At 38.0% G+C, this 22624-nt stretch overlaps 1 protein-coding gene across 3 annotated transcripts in view; it reads right to left on the reverse strand.

Moving 5' to 3' along the window:
• Nucleotides 1-22624, reverse strand: part of CBFA2T2 (CBFA2/RUNX1 partner transcriptional co-repressor 2) — a 120990-nt gene that overhangs the window by 23227 nt on the left and 75139 nt on the right. For all 3 annotated transcript variants that reach the window (XM_016200652.2, XM_016200651.2, XM_087818793.1), the window contains exons 2-4: nucleotides 16188-16331; nucleotides 12344-12585; nucleotides 3631-3720 (exon numbers count right to left, since the gene is read on the reverse strand). In XM_016200652.2, coding sequence (XP_016056138.1) covers nucleotides 3631-3720; nucleotides 12344-12585; nucleotides 16188-16331 — 476 coding nt within the window. The remainder of the gene's footprint in view (nucleotides 1-3630; nucleotides 3721-12343; nucleotides 12586-16187; nucleotides 16332-22624) is intronic.

Below are 22624 nucleotides of genomic sequence, written 5' to 3' on the forward strand. Positions count from 1 at the left end.
TTTTCACCCCAAATTTAAAAACAATTAAGCCCTGGCTGGTATAGATCAGTTGGTTGGGCATTGTCCCATTCACCAAAGGGTTACCAGTTCGATTCCTGGTGAGGGCACATGCCCAGGTTGCAGGCTTGATCTCCGGTGGGGGCATACAGGAGGTAGCTGATCGACCTTTTGCTCTCACACTGATGTTTCCCTCTCTCTCTCAAAATCAATTAAAAAATCTTAAAAAAAATAAAATTTTCAGACTGAGTCCATAACAGAAGTCTTTATTCCAATGGAAAAAGATGAGCAAGTGAAAGAACAGTTTTAATATATGCAAATAATAATCCCTTTACCAAGGGTTAATTTAGCAGGCACCATAATTAGTGACTGTTTTAAAGCAGAAATAAATTGACAAAAACCCAAATGCTAGCCAAAAAGCTGCCATAACAACCTACACCTCATGCTGTTTTCCAAAATAACACAGTTAAGAATAGGGAATTTGATGATATGACACTTTTTAAGTCTGTTCTATAACCTCAATCTTGTAGCAACTGTAAAAACTTACAAGATACCATGCCAGATCTTTACATCTGTGACATGTATGTACCCTTTGATGAATTAAAAAAAAAAAAAAAAAGCTAATTATTTCCTAATAACAAATTGCACAAATCCTTCATGATTCCGGCATCTTGGGGGAAATAATTGTGTACTGGCTCTGACATACAGAAATCCGACCAAGATAGAACTAGCACAGCTGTTTAAGGGCTGAACAAGACACCACAGATTGCTCTGAAGGGCTGAGTCTTCAATGCTGTCAGAACAGTGCTACAACACAGGCTGTGCACCACAGACCCATGCATTTTCCTCTATGTCTCCTGTGCTCCAATTTAAAAGGTTTTAAAAAATGGGTATCAGTACGTCAGTAGGATGACTCATCTTCTTTTTTTAAAAGTTTTTATTGATTTTAGAGAGAGGAAGGGGGAGAGAGAGAGAGATTGATGTCAGAAACATTAATCAGTTGCCTCCTGCATGCACCCTAATTGGGGATCAAACCCGCAACCAAGGTATGTGCCCTGACCGGGAATCAAACATGTCACTTTTTGGTGTATGGGATGATGCTTCAATCAACTAAGCCACACTGGTCAGGGCAGATGACCCATCTTCTTGATGCTATTACATTTTTGTAGGAAATGAAGGTAAAGCAAAAGAAGATAAGAGGAACATTATTTATTAGGCAGATATTCAGGCTTTGTGAGTTAAGAGGTATAATTGAAGATATTATGTGGATACTCATATAGAAGATAGGAAACAAATTTCCAAGTACTGTCTTGACAAAAGTCAAAATATAAAAACAATTGAGTACAATTTTTTGGTAATATGAGGATAATGAAAATAATGGAATTCATTTGGCAACAGAGTGGAGTAAGGAAAACAATTTAATTGGGGTTCAAAGATCGTGTTCCCTATTACCAAATCAATTACAAATGTTCATTTGTAAAACCAATTCTCTTCAAGACTGTGTAAAACCATGTGGTGGGCTGGATTTGGGTCACAGGTATCTAAACTATGCCTGGTCTACAGCACACTGGTATCTGACTATAGTCTTTCACTACCTTTAAGCTATCTATAACTCTGCAAATTATAGATAACTGATAGCAATGCAAAAATAATTATTGTCTATGGGCTTGCATAAAATTATGTCTGGTAGATGTTGAACTGACTTTGCTTGCCCACTGTAGACAAAGCCAATTATACCTCTGTTTGCCCATTCATATCAATAAGACTGATCAATAAATGTTTCTGTTTTTTGGGTTCTCCCCTGAACTGGTTCTAACACCTTACTGAATCTATCATTAATAACAAATTAGATAAAATCGTTTACATGGGTTCATTTTTTTTCTCTGTGAGTCATAATGTAATACCTGTTTTTGAAAATTGTTTAATAGGAAAAAATAGTAACTTTACAGTGGGAAAGTATGACATAGTCTTTACCAAGTAATCAAAGTCAACATCACCAATTATGAGGCCAATTAATACCTGTCTCCTGACAGCAGTTATATCTTACCTGCTATTTACTGCCTAAAATGCTTAACCTGATTCTTATCATGAGAAAGTGTCAAAAAAAAATCCAAATGGAGGTATGTCTATAAATTAATCATCTCGTACTCTTCAACAATGTCAAGATCATGAAAGACTGAGAAGTTATTCTAGATTAAGTAGACTGAAGAGACATGACAACGGCCCTGGCTGGTTTTCCTCAGTGGTTAGAGCAACCACCCTCGAACCAAAGGGTAGCAGGTTCAATTCTCAGTCAAGGGCACATACTTGGGTTGCAGGTTTGATCCCAGTGCAGGAAGAAACTGATCAATGTGTCTCTCTCACATCGATCTCCGCCCCCCTGCTTCCTCCCACCCACCCTCCCACTCTCTATAAAAATCAATGAAAAAATATTCTTGGGTGGGGACTAACAAGAAAAGAGAGAGACATGACAATGAAATGCAAGATGCAATCCTGAATTACGTACAGAAAAAAAGGTTTTCTTTTGCTGTAAAGAATATTTAATGGAACATCTGATGAAACATAAAGTCTATAGTAATAGTGTTTTATAAATGTTAATTTCTTAATGTGATAATTATACTAAAGTGATTTGCTATATCATGTCTGTAGCTTACTCTCAAACATTTCTGAGGAAAAAGTAAATCTAAAGACAGAATAATAATCCAGATGTGACAAAATATTAACGTCTGGATAATCTGAATGAAAGGTAAAGAAATTTTCTTGTACCATTTTGCAACTTTTCTGTGAGCATAAAATTATTTCAAAATAAAGATTTTTTAAAAGGGCATATTACATATAAATCTGTCTTACTTAACAGGTAAGCATAACCATTTTGAACAGTATCCCCAAAAGTTATGTTTCAGGGAACGGTAATTCCAGAGGACATAATTAGAAGCTATATGAAAGGGGATACATTGCCTTCCCATATGCTCTTCTGTTCTTAGGGCAGCAATTTTCAACAGCTGTGCAGTGCCTGACTATTTAGTCTTTTCCCTTAGATTGTCAAATAAAAAATGACAACAGCAAATACAACAATAGCCATCCAGTGTGAATGAATCACAAGTATATGCATTTTTTGTCATATTGTCAAAAATTTTATTTTCTGGTGTGCTGCAGAATTTTAGTAATTAGTTTATGTGTGCCATGAGATGAAAAGGTTGAAAACTGCTGCCTTAGGGTAAAAGTTTGAACTGCAAAGGCCTCTCTTCTGTCTGACAGCCTCCTCTCAGATAATACACTCTTCACCCTCTGGCCACAACCAAAAGATTTAGTGTCTGGTTACTTCTGCCAAGACCCCAGCCTCCACGCCACCTCTACACCTCTGGCCCACTCACCTCCTGCTTCACCCTCTATCTACTCCTGTGTGTTCCAGCAGAGTCTGCATACAGACCACAACTCAAGGCTTTTGTAATTCTCATCAAGTATAAGACTCACCTGAAGGCTGCACTCACATTTCTCTAGCAGCCCAAAGTAAAAATAAAGATATGAAAATGTGCAAGCTGCCCCAATTTAGATCACAGAACAGGCTATCAGTAGCAGATCTTGAGGAAATGTTAAGATAATTACATTCAGTAATTATCTCATAAACATTACCTTGAGGAATGGAATCACAAAAGGACGAAGAGGGAAGTTTGTAGCTTCTTGGAGCTTGCAATGGAATTCTTCAATTGTTACTGTTGAGTTCTGAAAAGAGAAACAATCTTGTTCAACCTCTAAAACTAGACACTGACCTCATCTAAATCCCTTTTAAATCATAAAGAAAAGGATAATTCCAAGAATACTATTGTGATCTCAGATCCTTTTCAAAGGTTAACCACATTGTTTCCTTTATAAAAGAAATTCAGCCTTCTTGACTTTCCTTTCTTTACTACCCCAAATCTAAATTCCCCTCTATGCTCAGCAGCCTGGGTTGCAAAATAGGGGACTGCCTTCCTCACAATCTGTGAAGAGAGGCACTCGGGTCCCCTGTACTGCAGGGTTCACTGCAAGTCACCTCAGTTACAGGAAAATCAGGCTTACAAGCTGGACAGATCCTGATCAGTCTAGGATGTCAACTTAAAGACTCAACCCAGAGCCTCATGTCTTCCGAAGTTGTTTTCTTTATAGGTTCTGCCTACCTCCTAGCATCAGTTCCCCAAATCTTCTAAATTCAAAGTTTAACAACAAACAAACAAGTCCCTTCTGCCTCGAAGGGTTGTTTTCAAATCAGAGCACCTCTGAACAGGCAGACTCCCATTGGTAGATTAGTATTCCCAGGAAAGTTATTAGCATTTCCTCTGTATTTTTTTCAAAAGTCTGACTTAAAACTAGTATGCTCAGCTCCTCCGATAAAGGGAATGTACAGATGAAAATATGTTCTTTGAAGTTCACAAAATACTTTTATTTCAACTCCCCAAAACACAGTATAATAAGAAAACAAGTTTAAAAACTTCACAATCATCTAAATTCTTGCTACCCTGAAAGAACAATTAGCACTTGTGGGACTTATATAAAATCATCAAGTGTTCAAAAATGTTACATGTACCATACAAATTATTAATCAGTACCACATTGCTTAACAATAAGAAATGGAAAACAGTTCCACCAACAAGAAACTGCATTAAAAATTCCAATACGGTCATACCTCAGAACACTTAAGTTGGGGGGGACACAACAAATTTGTATGAATTAATGAGAAAGGTGTCTATAATTTACTGAGTAAAAAACCCCTTAGAAACAGAACAGTATGTTTCCCAAACATCCATTTATGAAAATAACACACACACACAACTTTAACAATTACAATAGCAGTTATTCTGGATGTGAAATTATGTTGGACTTTCCAAATATATCAATATTCAGTAAAAATAAACTTCTCTTAAGAGGGAGGAATGTATCAAATTTAACCATGTTAAATAAAAACATTTGAATAGTTTACCTCATTTCATACAAAAACATTCTTTTAGACTTTTAGTACTTGTTTTAAGTATATAACATTTGCATAAAGCAACCAAAGGTACTAATAATCAGGAATAAAAATTAAGTGCATGAAAATGATATTCTTTCCCTAATACAGTGAATGTAATCAGGCCTCAAACAGTGAAAATGAGAGTAAACCTACGAAAACACTGCATGAATGACTGAGCTTTCTTGTGGCCATAAAGAGGAGGAAAAGGAACCGTGTGGCGCAGAGGAGCCGTCGCTCAGGCCAGCAAAGCCGACTCAGGGCTCCTACCCTGCAGGTGCAGCGCAGTCCTCCATCTGAGGGGTAATGAGCCCCTGTTCTTTCATCTTTCCTTCTTAGTTGATTATTTAATAAATAAAAGCACAGTGTTTTTCCCCCTAAGAACTCATAGTCTAGAGCAGCTATTTTCAACCTTTTCCATCTCATGGCGCATAAACTAATTAGTAAAATTCTGCAGCACACCACAAAATATATTTTTGGCCAATCTGACAAGAAAAATAGGTATGATTTTGATTCCTTCACATCGAACACCTATTGTTGTGTTGGCTGTCATTTTTTTAATTTGACAATTCAAGGGACAAGAGATCAGTGCCCCTGACTAAACAGTCAGGTATTGCATGTTTTAAAAATTCTTGTGGCACACCCGGTTGAAAATTGCTGGTCTAGTGGGAAAACAAATAGGCAAGCTATTCATTACAGTGTGACTGAGGTACACGTGCACAGGACACTGCTGGTGCACAGAGAAGACGAGTTTGAATTAGACTTAGGACAAGGAAGGGTTACATAAGTGTCATCTGAAGAGGTGAAGCTGCAGCCTTGGGAAAATACTAACAAAGAGGAGAGCGTAAGAGGCACAACTTCAGGGATCTGATGTCTGGATCCCAAGGGCAATGCCTATAGTGGTCTTAGAAGACAGTGGATATAGATAGGTGACCAGACAACATTTTTTATTCTCTTAAAATGGAGATAATTATAATCACAGGAAGTTGTGAAAATAGAATAGATAGGTTCCCATGCATCCTGCACCCAGGTTCCCTTAATGGTTACATTTTATATAGCTGAAATGCAATATCAAACTAGGGAACTAACATTGACAAAAGGTGTGCATAGTTCCACGCTGTTTTACTGGATTCATGTAAATCACCGCTGCAATCAAGATACAGAAGTGTAGAGCCGCATCTACCTTTATCCCCCCAGGCTTATAATGTAATTGTCTTAGTCCCTTTATGTACTGACAGCCATATTAGACAATGCTGCAACTTCTGCTTCAACCACAGGACATGATTTAGAAAACTCAGGAGGAGAAGGAAAGTCTGTTATATTCCATATGATTTTACTCTTTCCATTTTTCTTTCATCCATCCTGATATTTCAAGATTCCATCTTTTACAGCAGGGGTGGTGAGGCTCCAGGCCCTGGGGCCCTTTGATGGGTGGTTATTTACCCAACCTGACACTTCGGCTGTTTGCCTGATAGACGGTGTGGGGACCAAGTGACATGGATACAGGATTCCTTTTGTATCAAATGATGACTTTTTAAAAACATACCTGATATAATTTTTATTTTTAGATTTGGATGTGGCAGTGTCGTGGGTAAGACAGCAGGCTTTGATGTCAGAGCTCTGAGTTCACATTCTAGCTGGACCGCTGGCTAGCAGCATGGTTCTGAGGGAGACATTCACCCGAGCTTGTTCCCCTTTAAGATGGATGAAAGCTCTTCTATGGGACCCGACTGCAGAGGGTGAGGCCTGGCTCTAAGAGGAGAAGCAGTGACTCTCAGAGTGCGGCCTGCCTCTGGTTAGACAGCAAACTCCTAGACGGCAGGGATCAGGATCGGATTCTTCATGGTCATGCTCGCAAGAAGCAAACTCAGGGCTGAATTCAGAACCCATCTTACCTGGCCCACTTGTGGTCAGGTTCACCTTAAAACCACCCTTCCAACCCAGTGTCAGGCTAAAGAGCTCCAGAGAAGCGGGTTCCTGGCTCCTGCTGATGACACATTCCAGGGAGTTTTCCCTAACCCTCCATTTAGTGCTTTTAACCTTGTATGAACAGCTCACACATGTAGAAAATGATCCTTAAGTCCACCACTGCATAGATAATCACTGTTAATGCTGTGACACTGTCTCGTCTAGTATTTTTCTAAAATGCAAGCTTTTTTTCACAATATTGTATGTGTTTTTTTTAATCCAGCTCTTTTCACTTAACATGACTTTCTATATCATTAAATGTTTGAGAACATAAAAAGATTCCTTCTTTTATCATTTTGTTTCTGTTTCAGGAACTTCCTTTAGCCATTGTTTGAGGGTAGGTTGGCTGGAGACAAATTGGCTTCCTTTACTTCATCTGAGTACTTTGACCCCTCCCCTCCATTCTTGATTACATACAGATATTTTCGATAGATATAAGATTCTGGGTTAAAAGTTCTTCTCTTTCAGCGCTTGAAAAATGTGCCACTTCCTTCTGGCCTTGTGGTTACTAATAAGAAATCCACTGTCACTGGAATTTTTCCCTGATGTTTCTCTCTTGCTGCTTTCAAGATGTTTTCTCTTTTTTGTTTTGTTTTGTTTTGTTTTGCAGGGAGTGGGGTAGAGCGAATGGAGGTGGGGTATTTTGTTTGAGGTCTGCTCAGTACTTTTGAATATGTAGGTTTAGGTCTTTTTTCAAATTTGGGAAAATATCAGCCTCACACTCTTTCAAATCCTCTCTTACTGTGATTGAGAACAAAAACTCTCTGAGGTTTTATTCATTTTTATAAAAGCCATTTCCCCTCTATTGTTCACATTAAGCAGTTTTTTCTACAGTTCAAGCCTCAAGTTCACTGAATCTTTCCTCGGTCCTCTTCATTCTACTGTTGAGGCCATCACTGAGTTTTTAGTTTTATTATGTTTTTCAGTTCTAAAATTGCCATTTAGTCTTCTTTATATTTTCTATTTCTTCCTTTTTTTATTGTTAATCCTCACCTGAGGATATTTTTCCATTGATTTTTAGAGCGTGGAAGGGGGAGGGGAGAGGGGAGGGAGAGAGAGAAACATCAATGTGAGAGACACACTGATTAGTTGCCTCCCACATGCACCCTGATGGGGGCCGGGGATAGATCCTGCAATCCAGGTATGTGCCCTTGACAGGAAATGAAGCCCGTGACCCTTTGGTGCACGGGCTGATGCTCTAACCACTGAGGCACACTGGTCAAGGCTATATCTTCTATTTCTTTATGGAGACCTTTTTCTCCTCCATTTGTGCTAGTAATTGCTAACTGAAGCATTTTTATGATGGCTGCTTTAAAATCCTTGCCAGATAATTCCAACATCTGTGTCAGCTTAGTTGATGTCTGTTGGTTATCTTTTCTCATTTCAGTGTGGATGGTCCTGGCTCTTGCACATGTGGTTTTCTATTGTATCCTGGATATGTTCTAAGACTCATTTGGCTAGAAAGAGGCCTTTTTTTGGTCTGTGCTCATAAGTGTTTCCAGGTTACTAGCTTCTCCAGACCACAGTCTAGGATATATGATGAAAACATAAAACCTAGGAAACTCACTGCTATGTACTGCCTTGGGTCTCTAGGTCATCAGTCAAACTGCCTTCTCTCCATCTTTCAGTCTTATTTTTGTTCTATACATAAAGTCTAAGATGTTTTGCTCTGTCAGGAGGAATAGGAAGAATATCTCTGAGCCAGACTTGATATTTCATAACTATATCATATTCCACTAATCTGATGTACTGTAACTTAGGCTTTTATAAAACATTTAGCTGGTTTCAATTTTTAGGAATTATAAATAACATTGAACTGATTATCCTGGTGCAGATTATTATTTTGTTAGGATGAACTTCAAGGCGAGAAACTGGTGAGTCAAAGGAACTGCCTAGCTTTAAGTACCCAGAACATTGCCCACCTACCCTCCAGAATGTGTATTCTCCAAGTAACTAGGTGGAGTACAGAATATTTCCCTTTACCTGACAGTGGGAAGTGTTCATACTTTCTCCTTGGTATAGTTAGGGACCACCAGCATTTTATCTTACACACCAGAAACATAAGTGAACTAAACTCCAGCTACCTCATTGCGAGGCCTTTTCTGACTCAGCTAAGGAAGTCTCTTCCACATGGAACAACTGTTCCATTTACATATGTCTGCTAAAATTTTACTATTCTTTTCATAAATAGAAGACTTATCAGGCTTTCTTAAACAGGGAAACATAACAATCTAAAGATGCTCATCTTCCTCCCAATTAGAAAATGTTTTCAACAGGCTGGTAGCAAAACCAAAAGAAAAAAGAACTAAGTGGTAATTTCAAAAGCAACACATGTAAGGTGATCCCTAAATCTGTGAACAATGGCAGTTTTATTTATCCCACTCTAATCCTTATGTCTTATTTGCTGCTAGAATGTACAGGATTACTGAACAGAGGAAACACCCTTGCCTGGTTCCTAATTGTAAGAAGGAAAGCTTTCAAAATTTTACCATAAAACATCAGACTTGCTTACAGGTTTTTTTGTTTACATATATAAACAAAGAAGAGATTAAAGAAGTTCCTGCTGAGTGTGGTTTTTAAAAAATAATAATGGGTATTACAAGCCTTTTTCTCGCATTGTCCCTAAATATATTATATAGTTTTAATGCCAACTGCTATAGATTGAACATTTGGGACCCCTCAAAATTCCTATGTTAAAGTCTAATCTCCAATGTGTTTGTATTTGGAGGTGAGACTTTGGGAGGAGACTAGGTCGTTAGTGCCCTTATACAGAGAATCCTGCCCGGCCGGTGTGGCTCAGCAGTTGAGTGTCAACCCAAGAACCAAGAGGTCACTGGTTGGATTCCTGGTCAGGGCACATGCCCTGGTTGTGGGTTTGATCCCCAGTAGGGGTGTGTGCAGGAGGCAACCAATCAATGATATTTCTCATCCATGTCTCTCTCTATCCCTCTCCCTTCCTCTCTCACTAAAAATCAATAAAAACATATTTAAAAAAATAAAATGTTTGAGATAGCAAATTTTATGTGTATTTTACCACCTCCTAAAAATATCAATTTTTTTTTTTTTCCCAATGGAAAAAAAAAAAGTTAACCCAAGCATGGCCATTTAAAAGAGATGACTGACTACATCTACACCTACTTTCATGGCTAGAAAAAGAAGCATGTGGGGTTTTTTTGCAGGGTGGGGGGCAAATGAGGTTTGTTATTTTTTTTAAATATATCTTTATTGATTTCAGAGAGAGGGATGGAGAGAGAGAAACATCAATGATGAGTCATTGATAGGCTTCCTCCTGCACACCCTCTGCTGGGGATCAAGCCTGCAACCCAGGCATGTGCCCTGACTGGGAATCGAACCATGATCTCCTGGATCCTAGGTCGATGATCAACTGCTGAGCCACGCTGGCCGGGCTATTATTTTTTTCTTTTACTATTGAAATGATCTTTAAACATAGGCTCTATTAAAAGTAATTTGTTGCTGGAACTGGCATAATATTCTGATGTCTGCTTTGCTTCCAATTATGTTCCAACTCATTTTGACATTTAAGTCCAATTTTATTAGTCTAGATAGATCCAGTAAGATTTTTTCCATAGTAGTGTAAAATTTGACCAATAAAAACTTTTACTTTTTCAAAACAAAAAAACTTTCTCTAACTGATGAGAGTGGTTTACTGTGCACGGACTATTTTTGCAAACAAGATGGTTTGTGCTGAACAATGGTCTCCTTCTGGAAGTCTGGAATTTGCTAAGTGCTAGGGAAAGAGTGCCTATATGTCCAGACCACAGTAAAAACCTTGGGCACTGAGTTTCTAATATGCTTCCCTGGGCAGAAACATGGCACACATGCTGCTGCATTTTCATTGCTGGGGTAAGAGTAAGCTGTGTGTAACCAACCATAGGAAGCCTGCACATGGATTCCTGCATATTCCAACTGCATCTCTCTCCCTTATGATCCAGCTGGGTATCCTTATTATGCCTCTGTAATAAATCTTCCCTGTGAGCATGACTCTGTGCCAGGTCCTGGGAATTCTTCTAGTGAATCTCAGAACATGGGGTATAAAATGTATAAATTGTGGCATATTCCTACAATAAAACACACAGCAATGAAAATAAACAACCTACAGTTATATTAAACAACAGAGATTGAATCTCAAGTGATTAATCATTTACTGCATTTTGCCATGTATGAAAGTTGTTTTTCCCACACTAGACTAAGAATCATTTAAGCTAGCAGTTCTTAAGCTTTTTAGTCTCAGAATCCCTCTAATTTATTTGGGTTCCCTCTATCAATCACCAATCCTATCAAAAATTAAAACAGAATTTGAAAAATGTTATTACTAATTCATTTAAAAATAACTATATTTCCCCAAAAAAATATAGTGAGAAGAATGGCACTATTGTTACAGTTCTGCAAATCTCTTTCATATCTAGCTTAATAAAAGACAGCTGAGTTCTTCAAGATGCTTCTGCATTTAATCTGTTGCAACATCCTATATCACGCAGCCTCTAGAAAATTCCATCATGCACTCACGAGAGAGTAAGAATAAAAAGGCAAGTAACATCTTAGTATGATTATGAAAATAATTTTTACCTCCTGGACTTTCTAACAGTCAGAGGGAATCCCAGGGGCCCCTGATTACACTCTGAAAACTGCAACATGAAAGTTTAATACTGTGATTCATCTTTACCACATATAGAGGCTAACATGCAGGAGTATGGAGTGCTTTTACCAGAGGGAAATCTTGAAGAATTCGATTTACAAACATTGGTAACTGGCAGAATTTCCCTTATATACACTGAAAGTCAAACCCTACCCAGCTGTCACTGTCAGAAAATCACTCCCTTATACCATGGGTTCACCAAACTCAGTATAGAAAGAAAAATTGTTTGTACCTTAAAAACGCCAAAGATGCTGTATTTGCATGAGGAGCTGTAGAACATAATTCCTTTGATACTATTTATTTAGATCGTGAAATTTTACAAATTATTCTTTTGAAAATTAAACTCTCTATTTTTCCTTTCTCTCTGGCTTGGAAACAATGCACCAGGCACTGAATATATTAAGTAACAAAGCCTGTCATTAATTTGGTTGAACCTCAGTGGCCTCTTGAAACTCAGTTTTAAGACATATTCAAAGCTGCTTAATGGAATTAAATCAACAGCATAAGAAACTATTAGGTAAACATTATAAATGTGGTTTTTTGATAAACACTTTTATACACAATTAAAATCCACAAATCAACAGTTTTATACAACTTATATTAATAACTAACCTAGTCTGTAGATTTTGCCACATTGCTACAGGTTTGGGAGTGAGCAGAAATATGAACAACTTCTCCGCTGGCTTCAGTTCTGAATCATATACTCAGGCAACTGTGGACAGTGATGTTGTACTTACCACCAGTGCTAGAACAAGAGTCCGAACCTTCTCCCCAATCTCAGGTGAGATGTCATTGCCAAACTGTTGCAGAGTGGTGAGAAAGCGTTTTAACTTGCTGAGCTGCCGAGCACCACAAGTGGCTGGCAACTGTTGATTTGTTAGTGCAGATGACGTGGAAGAGGCAGGACCATTGCTGAATCTCTGTGGTGGTGACGGGGCACCATTCAGGGTAGGAGGAGAATGGTTGGTGCCATTGCTTACTAAAAGAAAGCCAAAACGAAAGACTCAGTGCAAAACACAAGCATCTTTGATACGTTCTTCTTATTTGCATTCTCCTTCATATATTCACTTCAATTTTGTAAAGCACCTGTTAAGAGTACACAAGACAGTTTCTGCCCAACAAGATTGCTAGATATGTGAGACAGACTGGCAGGAAAAAATGATAACAGTAACAGAAGTGTTAAAACAGAAGAGTAGAGTGCTACTAGAGCAGAGACGGGTCATCTAACTCTACAGGTGCCATGGGCAAGTGCAGGTAGTTTTAAGACTTCTTCCAGCCCAGCTGGGCGTGGCTCAGCGGTTGAGCATCGACCTAGGAACCAGGAGATTGGGGTTTGATTCCAGGTCGGGGTACATGCCCACGTTGCGGGCTAGGCAGCCGATCAATGACTCTCTCATCATTGATGTTTTTCTCTCTCTCCCCCTCCTTTCCTCTCTCTGAAATCAATAAAGATATATTTTTTTTAAAAAAAGACTTCCTCCAACAGTTACTGCATGAGATAAGTCTGAGAGAATATATATTTCCAATGAATGGACACTCATGCCCATCTTTTATGTGACATTTTCTAATCTTAGGGTCCAAAGAAGCTAAGGCAGTCAATTACAATGTAGCATGTGAATGAGGCACACCAGAAAACAGTTCTGTTACTGTGAAAAATGTTTTTTCTAGACTATAGTTTTAATGACCTATTCCTGTAGTAAGGTATAGATCTCTTTGACCATTCAGAATATTCATGCCCATCAGTCAGCTTTTCTCTGCCTTGACAGTGCTAGCTTAATACTGCTAAATTCTCAGTCATTCAATAAAGTATTTATCTAGACACCACACAGGACACTACCATTCTATATTTCTGCTTAAATTATAATATATGTGATTAGTTCCAGTTTTTCTATTTTTCCCATTGTTCTTAGTCATATTTTGCTAGTTTTAATTTGGAACACAATCCTGGAGCTAAATTCTCGGCAACATTAAGTAAAAATCTCCTTCACTGAACAGTGAAATAAAATTACCTAGTGCCTAAGTCAATAGATTTTCACTTACTCATACCCAGGCTTTAAAATGTAAGAAGATAAAACTGTGTCTAAAAATATAAGAAACAATTTAAGTCAAGGCTTAAGCCAAATTTAAAGAACCCAATCATTTAATCTTTACCTAACTTAGAAAATTGTCATTTACTTATATTTTGCCTAATGCCAACTCGTCAATCATAGAGATAGAAACATCCATGAGAGAAACATCATCGATTAGCTGCCTCCTGCACACCCCCTACTGGGGATCAGCCCGAAATCCAGGCACGTACCCTGACTGGGAAATGAGCTGTGATCTCTTGGTTCCTGGGGCGATGCTCAACCACTGAGTCACACTAGCTAGGCTAGATTGCACACTTCTTGATGAATAGTCTTAATTATCTGTGTACACTAAAATTAGCTAAGTTTTGTAAACTGTGTATACTGTATATACATTAGTTTTATTAGCTAGCAATATTAATAAGTATTCAGGAAAATGCTGCTGAATATGACTCACTGCTTAAAAAACTAACAGGCTAAGGAAAAAAGGGTGCTTTCTCTTCTGTGTCTTCCACTAAAAGATCACTAGAAGTACTGGAAAGAAAACTCAACACTCAACCTCGCAATCCAGAAAATTAGTTGCAGTGGTCTGTCATTTCTTTGTGTTCACAGAAAGGTCAATTGCCGCTGGAGAGCTGCCCTCTTTTGAAGCAGCCTATTAAAATAATACATTATTGTGCTTTTAGCCATTCTGATGCCCAGACAAGCTTTTTCATGGCCTTTTTAGTGAAAGCATATGATTACATTTTCTGAAATAAAACATACCCACTCCAAGTAGTCAAATATGGAGGTAAAAAGGGCCAAATTTTTAAGATACAGTTACCTGTATCTTAAAATCCAAACGATAGCCGGGGTTTAAATCTGTTTTATTTCAAGCCAGTACTTATATAAAGATATATAACTCTGAGACAGAAAACATAATTTAAGGAAAAAAGATATCAAAATTAACTTCTTTCACTCTGACTCAGACTGCTGCAGTTACCACTCACTCAATTTCAAATGTTTTAGAAAATAAAAATTAAGCGTTCTATTAAAGCTCCACTTCTTAGACTCTCTTCTTTTGTCTTTTAAAATAATTAACACAGAAAACATAAATGTTTGAGCAAAAACCGTGCACAAGGTTGTGCAATAGTGCTTAAATAAGAAAATGCATATAGTACCTAGTACAGTGCTCTGACATGATATGGGTACTACACAAATAGAAATTTTCTTCTGCTTTATGAGGCAAAATATCTGTAAGGGTAGATGTGCAGTGGAGGTAGCATGGGCATGGGAAGGCAGAATTCAAATTAAAATCTAGACGTGTATGTGTGTCTCTCTAGTGTTTAGATTTTAAATTGAGGGTTTTTTGGTTTTGTTTTTTCAGTATGTATGTAGGACTGAAATTTGCTGAGTTATAGAATTTGTGGAAATTCAGCTTTAGAAGATACTGCCAGCCCAGCCAGCGTGGCTCAGTGGTTGAGCATCAACCTATGATCCAGGAGATCGAGGTTCAGTTCCTGGTCAGGACACATGCCCTGGTTGTGGGCTCCATCCACAGTGGGGGCGTGCAGGAGGCAGCCAATCAATGACTCTCTCATCACTGATGTTTCTATCTCTCTCTCCAAAAATCAATAAAAATAAATAAATTATATATCTATATCTTTATATTTATTTATTTATTTTTAAAGGGAGAAGATACTGCCAAACAATTTTCTCATACTTAAACACTGTATGAGTGTTCAGGTTGCTCCACACATACTCACTGAAACTTTGTTGAAGTTCTAACCCCTCAGTACCTCGGAAAGTGACTATATTTGTAGATAGGACCTTTAAAGGTTAAATGAGGTCATACGGGTAGGCCCTAATCCATTATGACTGTTGTTCTTATAAGAAGAGAAAGGGACAACATGAATGCATTGGCACAGAGGCAAGGACGTGGGAGAATTCAGCAAGGAGATGGCTTTTGCAAGCCAATGACAGGGGCCTCAGAAAAAAAATCAAACCTGCTGAGAGTTTGATCTTACACTTCTATCCTTTAGAACTTTTAAAAACTAAATTTCTGTTGTTTAAGCCACCTAGTTTATGGTATTTTGTTATGGCAACCCTAGCAAACTAAATACAATAATTATTTTCTTTTTTGTAAAGAGACTTACCATGATAGTCCTGGAAAACTTTTAGAAGTAATTCAATAATTTTATGAATCTTACTTTAATTCCTATAAATCAATATGATAATTTTAATTCATTATTTTAGAGCCCAACAAATTAAAATAGCTACTTATCAGACAAAGAGTATGAAAAAAATATTGGGACTACTAAATTTCCAAATGCCCAAATGAGCTAAGTACTATTCTCAAGAGGGCAAAAGCAATTTATTAAAGAAATAACCAGATATACATTTCTGATATACATATATCTTTTAACACCCATTTTGAAAATCTTGTGAATAGTATATGCAGAAGGTTAATGGGAGTCAGTCACTTAGATACAAATATCACTCTGAACCACAAACCCAAGTAATTAAGAGGTCTCACATGCTGTAGGAGTAAATGACACTGGCCTGGGTCCTCCGGGATTTATTGGTGGCAGGGGTGGCATGGTGGGAGGTGAGGACCTTGACTGTATCTTCACTTCCACAGGAGATCCAGGCATTGCTGGCAACCTTTTCTCAGAACCAACTGTAGAGAATAAAAGAAATAGAGGTCAGAGTTTTCTATAAAATAATAAAAATAGTGACAATAATTTAAAATACTAACATGTTTTCCTAGAGGATTGAGAAGAAAATGCTTAGTTTAATAGGCTCAATAGTGGCTCCCACAAAGAGATCTACCTCTTAATCTCTTGAACTATAAACATTTCCTTATTTGGAAAAAGGTCTTTGAAAATATAGTTAAGGATCTTGAGCGGAAGAGATCCTGGATTATCTGGTGGGTTCCAAATCCATTATGAAGGAAACCCTCATAAGAAGAGTTGAAGAGACACATACACAAAGTGAAGACAGACATAGTCACACAGAGAGGACACAGTGTGACGATGGAGGCACAGGTTGAATGATGCATCTACAAGCCAAGGAATGCCAAGGATTGTCAGCCAGCACCGGAAGCTAGGAAGAGAAGTATGGAATAGATTCTTCCTCTCAGGCCAAAGAAGGAGTCAACCCTGCTGATACCTTGATTTTGGACCATTGGCCCTCTAAACTGTGAGAGAAGATTATTGTTTTAAGCCACCCAGTCTGTGGAACTTTATTACAGCAATCCTAGAAAACTAAAGCAAGGCAGCAAGATCAAGGATTGATGAGACCAGAAAGTTAACAGTGAGGATAGTAGCTGAGAAAAGAAACCAAGTTATAAATTCTGCTTATCTCAACCACATTCTTTCTTAACTTCTCTTTATAAATGAATAAAATTAGTAGGGGGAAAAAGCGAATGGAACTATCTAGACCAGTAGGTGTCAGCTACACGGCATAGAAACAAATATAATCATTTGTATATAAATTACTATGAATGAAGTACTAATTTTTTGTTGTTGTTAATCCTCACCCAAGGACATTTTTCCATTGATTTCTAGAGAGGGAGGGAGGGAGGGAGGGAAAGAGAGAAACATCAATGTGAGAGAGACACATCGAGTGGTTGCCTCCCACTTTCGGGATCAAACCTGCAACCAGGTACTAGCCCTTGACCAGGAATTGAACCCAGACCCTTCAGTTTGCAGGCTGACGCTCTAACCACTGAACCACACCAGCCTGGGCTGAAGTACGAAATTTTTATACATATCAACTAATCTAAGCAGTAAAAAAGAAGTGGGTTCAACATCTTTGACATTAAATGACACTTATAACATTTGTTCAAAAAGATGAAAAGTAGAGATGATTCTAAACTAAGCACAGGCTACTTCATCCATGGGGTTAATTCATAAACAGTGCTTGATAACACTAGACAGCAACAAATTCCAGAAAGAGAAATCTGACGGGTTATACTTAATGACGTTAGAATTAGGTCTGAGCTAATACAAATAAGACTTTATATTAAAGAGTAATGTTCTAATATCTTCAAAGTAATTTTTCCCTATTAAAGGGAACTTGTTCTATGCTTGGTTAATAATAGGGCAGGGCTACCATAATCACCTTTAAAATTGCTTCTCAGTAATTCCAAGCTTTTCACTTAAGTACAATGTACTTATTCTCTAGTAAATTCAATGTAAAGTACAAGAAATGGACACCAAAGGTTCAAATGAGAATGTTAAATCAAAGATTTCTTTCTGTGGCATCACAGCTGTAAACACAATACATACAAGAGCATTCATGACACTGGCAACAAGCACATCTTCTCACATTCATGGGCATGGTCTAATGAGGAAAATATCCCCAAATATTATTTTTAATGCTTCGGTTTGCCACATTTTTGGGAAGAGATATAATGAATACAAAAAGTCAATCAAGGAAGCAATGTCCTTAAATTGCAAATTCCCTGACAAAAATGTGCAGCTTTCCAAGAGCCATGTGGGCAGCACTCTGCCAGCCTTCCCTCTCTCTATCCAGGGCATTTTCTTTGTAAAATTGATGGTCGTCCTGTCTGATTAGTGGACTAATGAGCTGTTGCGCTTGCCTTTTTCTTCTTGACAGTATTTTCTCAATGCCCTTCAGAGAATAGTTGACACATTTCCAGCACTTCCATCTGGGGCCCAGCTTTCTGGAGGATGGGGGGAGGGGAGGAAGGGAAGGAAGGAACTGACAGTTGTCTCGCACTGTTACGTGTTGTGTATGGTGTGCAACAACCTAGAGGGAGCCTTTCTTCAGACCACCTGCCTTTATAGCAAGGGCGCCAAAGGCCTGAGGAGGGCTTAGCAGTGAGATGTGTTTTAACACTCAGCACTTGGCAGAATGAAAAACTCAGAGCCACCCAAATGCAGAATGCTGAATAATATACCAAGTAAAAGCTGAGATACTGGGCAAAATATAGCCCCCCGAGTACTGCTTACAGCTTAAATTGCCCATCTCTTGTTCAGGTCACTACTCACAAACCCCCAACACTAGTGTTATTCTTCATGTTTCAAGCAATAACACTGTCTAGTAAAAAAAAGCATGAGTACAGACACTGAGAGATTTGGTGTGAATCCTCATTCTGTTACTAACAACCTACATGAATTTTTATCAAATTGTTTCATCTTTCTGGGCCTTATTTTCAATATTAGTAAAGTGAAAGATAATAAGACCTACCTAGCAGGAAAGATATAAGGATTAGAGATAATGCTTAGACTAGTGTTAGATATAAAGAAGGTAGTCAATACACAGTAATGATGATTAGAAAACATGAAGACCAGCGTGAAGTTCTGATTTAACCATTTAACTAGCCATGTGACCATGCACAAGTTAATATTAACATTTGTTTCCCATGGAAAATGGGTATACTATCAACTTAGTTCATCTAATGTCAGAGATGTTACATGGAATGATCCAAAAATTAACAGTTGCAAAAGCATCGAGTACAATGTAAGATGGTATTTTTGTTGGAGGGCGGGTGCCATTGAGATGGGGTTTTTTGTTTGTTTGGTTTTTTAAATGTCTTTACTGATTTCAGAAAGAAGGGAGAGGGAGAGAAAGATAAATGAGTCATTGATCAACTGTCTCCTCCACACCCCCTATTGGGGATAGAGCCCAAAACCCCAGGCATGTGCCCTGACCAGGAATCGAACCGAGATCTCCTGGATCACAGGTCAATGCTCAACCACTGAGCTACGCTGGCCAGGCCCACTGAAATGTTTATTGATGCTGTTTTGCGTTGAAGAAGATATGGTCAAGTGCTCCTGATTATCACCAATGAGAAAAATGAGCTGAATACAGATCTTTCAGATGCATACTACAGGAATCCTAATCATTCCAAGCAGGCTGACCAAGGAAAACCACATTTCTTTAAAACACACCAGACTCCTAACTAAAAAACAGTTGGGAAGTTTTAAAGAGAATTATCTTCGGAGGCAGAGGCTAAAGGTAGATGGTTTTGTTTCTTATATGTATAAGCATACATTTATATGGTTCAAAATCAATTTAATAAGAAATATTCCTTGCTGTGTCCCTACACACCCTATCCCACAGGTAACCATTTTAATCGGTTTCTTGTGTATCCTGTGCTCTCGGTACAAATGAGTAAATGCAAATTTAAATTCTTATTCCATTCCCATTTATACCAGGGTAGCATAATTACATTAAACTGAATGCTCCCCAAAATGGCCTCTCTTTAGCAACTCCTTTTGCAATGCATCAGGAAGTGGGGTCTATTTCCCTATCTTCTAAATTTGGCCAGGCCCTCTAACTTGCTTTGGTCAATGTAATGTGATGGAAGTGACAGAGTGCCAGTTCTAAGCCTCTCTTGGAACCCTGATCCTGCCATTAAAGCAAATCCAGACTAGTCTGCTGGATGATGAGGCCACATGGAGCAGAGATGAGCTGTACCAGCTAAAGCCAGCTGATCCCCAAACATGTGAGAGCCTAACCTAATGAGTCTGATCTGCAGCTAGCTGCCTGCAGACATGTGAATGAGTGAGTACAACCAAAAGCAGAACTGCCTGACTCATAAGCAAAAACAATGGAATAAAAAATGAAAAGCTTATTGTTTTAGGTCACTAAGTTTTAGCATGGTCTGTTACACAGCAACAGATCAATAGGCAACAAATCTATACCATATACAAATTGTACTACTCCTTGGTTTTTTGTTATTCTTGTTTTGTTTTATAATTTTACAATGTCTTAAAATTCTTAATTCCATGACCTTTAAAAAACCCCACAGATGCATGATATTTCATTGTGTAGATGTACCATAGTTTATTTACTCAATCCCCTATTGATGGATAATTCATTTATAGATGAATTTTGAGGCTCTCCAGATCCCATGCTACTGACTGCCCTGTATTTGCCAGGTTTGGGGAAACAGATAAAAGAAAACAGGACCCAAGTTATGAGAAAACCAGATATATTCAAATGTGTACAAAGCACTAAGAAAATAAAGTAGAAATGTTACTCTCTATGAACTCCATAGAAGTCTTTACAGACCATTAAGTAATTTACTGGGAAGGCTAACATGGGCTTTCCAGGCATCACATAAGGAGAAAAGAATGAAGGCTATAAAGATACAGTTTAAATAATGCACCTAAAGTTGTGATCAAAACCAAGAAAAAGAATCAGGAAAAAAATTTCCTTGACCACAGTCTCTCTTTAACCATTGTCAAGGGTAGGTAAATGTTCTGAAGGAGTAACTATCAGATAAGAAGCATTTCTAACACTGACAATTCTAATCTGCTAAGGATAGAGGAAAGAGCATTAAAATTACTGTTGCACTTACATAAGGACTTATAAGGCTGGCTAAACTGATTATGGGCAAAGCACACATTTCCCATCCTTGAAGCTCTGTCACAAACCTGAGAACACATCCAACTTTTTAACAACAGGCAAGCTGCATATGCAGACAGCCAGGAATAGCTGTTTACAATGACTGATAATTTATCATTCAACAAAAATTAAGGCATAAGAACTCAAATACAAAAATTACCAGAAAATATTTTACAAGGGACCTTAAAGGTAGAGATCAATTAAAATCAATTAATGCTTTGCTGTATGGTAACAATGTGGATTGAAAAAAAATTTTTCCATTCCACTTTTATAAATACTTTGGAAAATTATTTTATCTAATACATCCCTGTGACTCAAGGATCAGCAAACTTTCTCTGCAAAGGGCAAGATAGTAAATATTTTTAGCATTGTGGACCATATGGTCTCTCACAACTGTGTAACTCTACTGTTGTAGCATACTCTAGATCAGCAATTTTCAACCTTTTTCATCTCATGGCACATATAAATTAATTACTAAAATTCTGCGGCACACCAAAAAATATGTTGTTTGCAAATGTGACCAAAAAAAGGTTTAATTTTGAATTGTTTATAGCGGGCAGCTGTTGTGTTGGCTGTTGTCATTTTTAAAAAGAAGAGAAAAGAGGTCAGTGCCCCTGACTGAACAGTCAGGTATTATTGCATGTTTTAAAAATTCTTGCAGCACACCAGTGTGCTGTGTGCATACTGGTTAAAAATCACTGCTCTAGATAATACACAAACACATGGGGTTGGCTGTCTTCCAGTAAAACTTTATTTACAAAAGTAAGCAGTAGTCCATAGTTTACCAACTCTGCTGATTAAGAAACCAGAAAAATTCAAATATCTAATTCTTACTTTAATTTCTATGCCAATAAAATCTAATTTATAGCATCCACTGAAGTGGTTCACCTGAATAACATTTTTGTATTTTCTTAAGACTGGATATAAAGAGACCTTTACTTATTGACCAACAAGAAAATGACATACAAAACAGAAAAAATATTTAAAGACAGAATACTAACAATATGAAGTCAGAGCTGAGGAGTATCAAAGATGAGGCTAGTTATGTGATGTTCTTCCAAAAATCAGACAGACCTAAGAGAACTTCAAAGATAACTAGCATACCTGTGAAAAATCCCTCACTTTGCTATTATAATTTAGTCATCCCTCTTTTCTCTATCTTCCATTAGTGCCATCTGACATAATTCTAACAACTCAATAACAACAAACAACCCAATTTTTAAAAAAGATTTAAATATATATATATTTTTATTGACTTTTAGAAAGGAAGAGGGGGAGAGGGAGAGAGAGAACGAGAAGCATTGATGTGAGATGTAAGACAGGAACACACACTGGCTGCCTCCTGCACACCCCCTACTGGAGATGGAGTCTGCAACCAGGGCATGTGCCCTGACCACGAATCGAGCTGGCAGCCTTTCAGTGCATGGGAAACCGCCCAACCGAGCCACACCGGCCAGGGCACAAACAATCCAATTTTAAGAATAAGCAAAGAAGACAAAAAGTACAATTCTCGCCCGGCCAGGCGTGGCTCAGTGGTTGAGTGTCGACCCAGGATCCAGGCAATCGGGGTTCGATTCCCAGTCAGGGCAC

The sequence above is a fragment of the Miniopterus natalensis genome, chromosome 7 (genome assembly GCF_054644295.1).
Source record: "Miniopterus natalensis isolate mMinNat1 chromosome 7, mMinNat1.hap1, whole genome shotgun sequence".
Lineage (NCBI taxonomy): Eukaryota > Metazoa > Chordata > Mammalia > Chiroptera > Miniopteridae > Miniopterus > Miniopterus natalensis.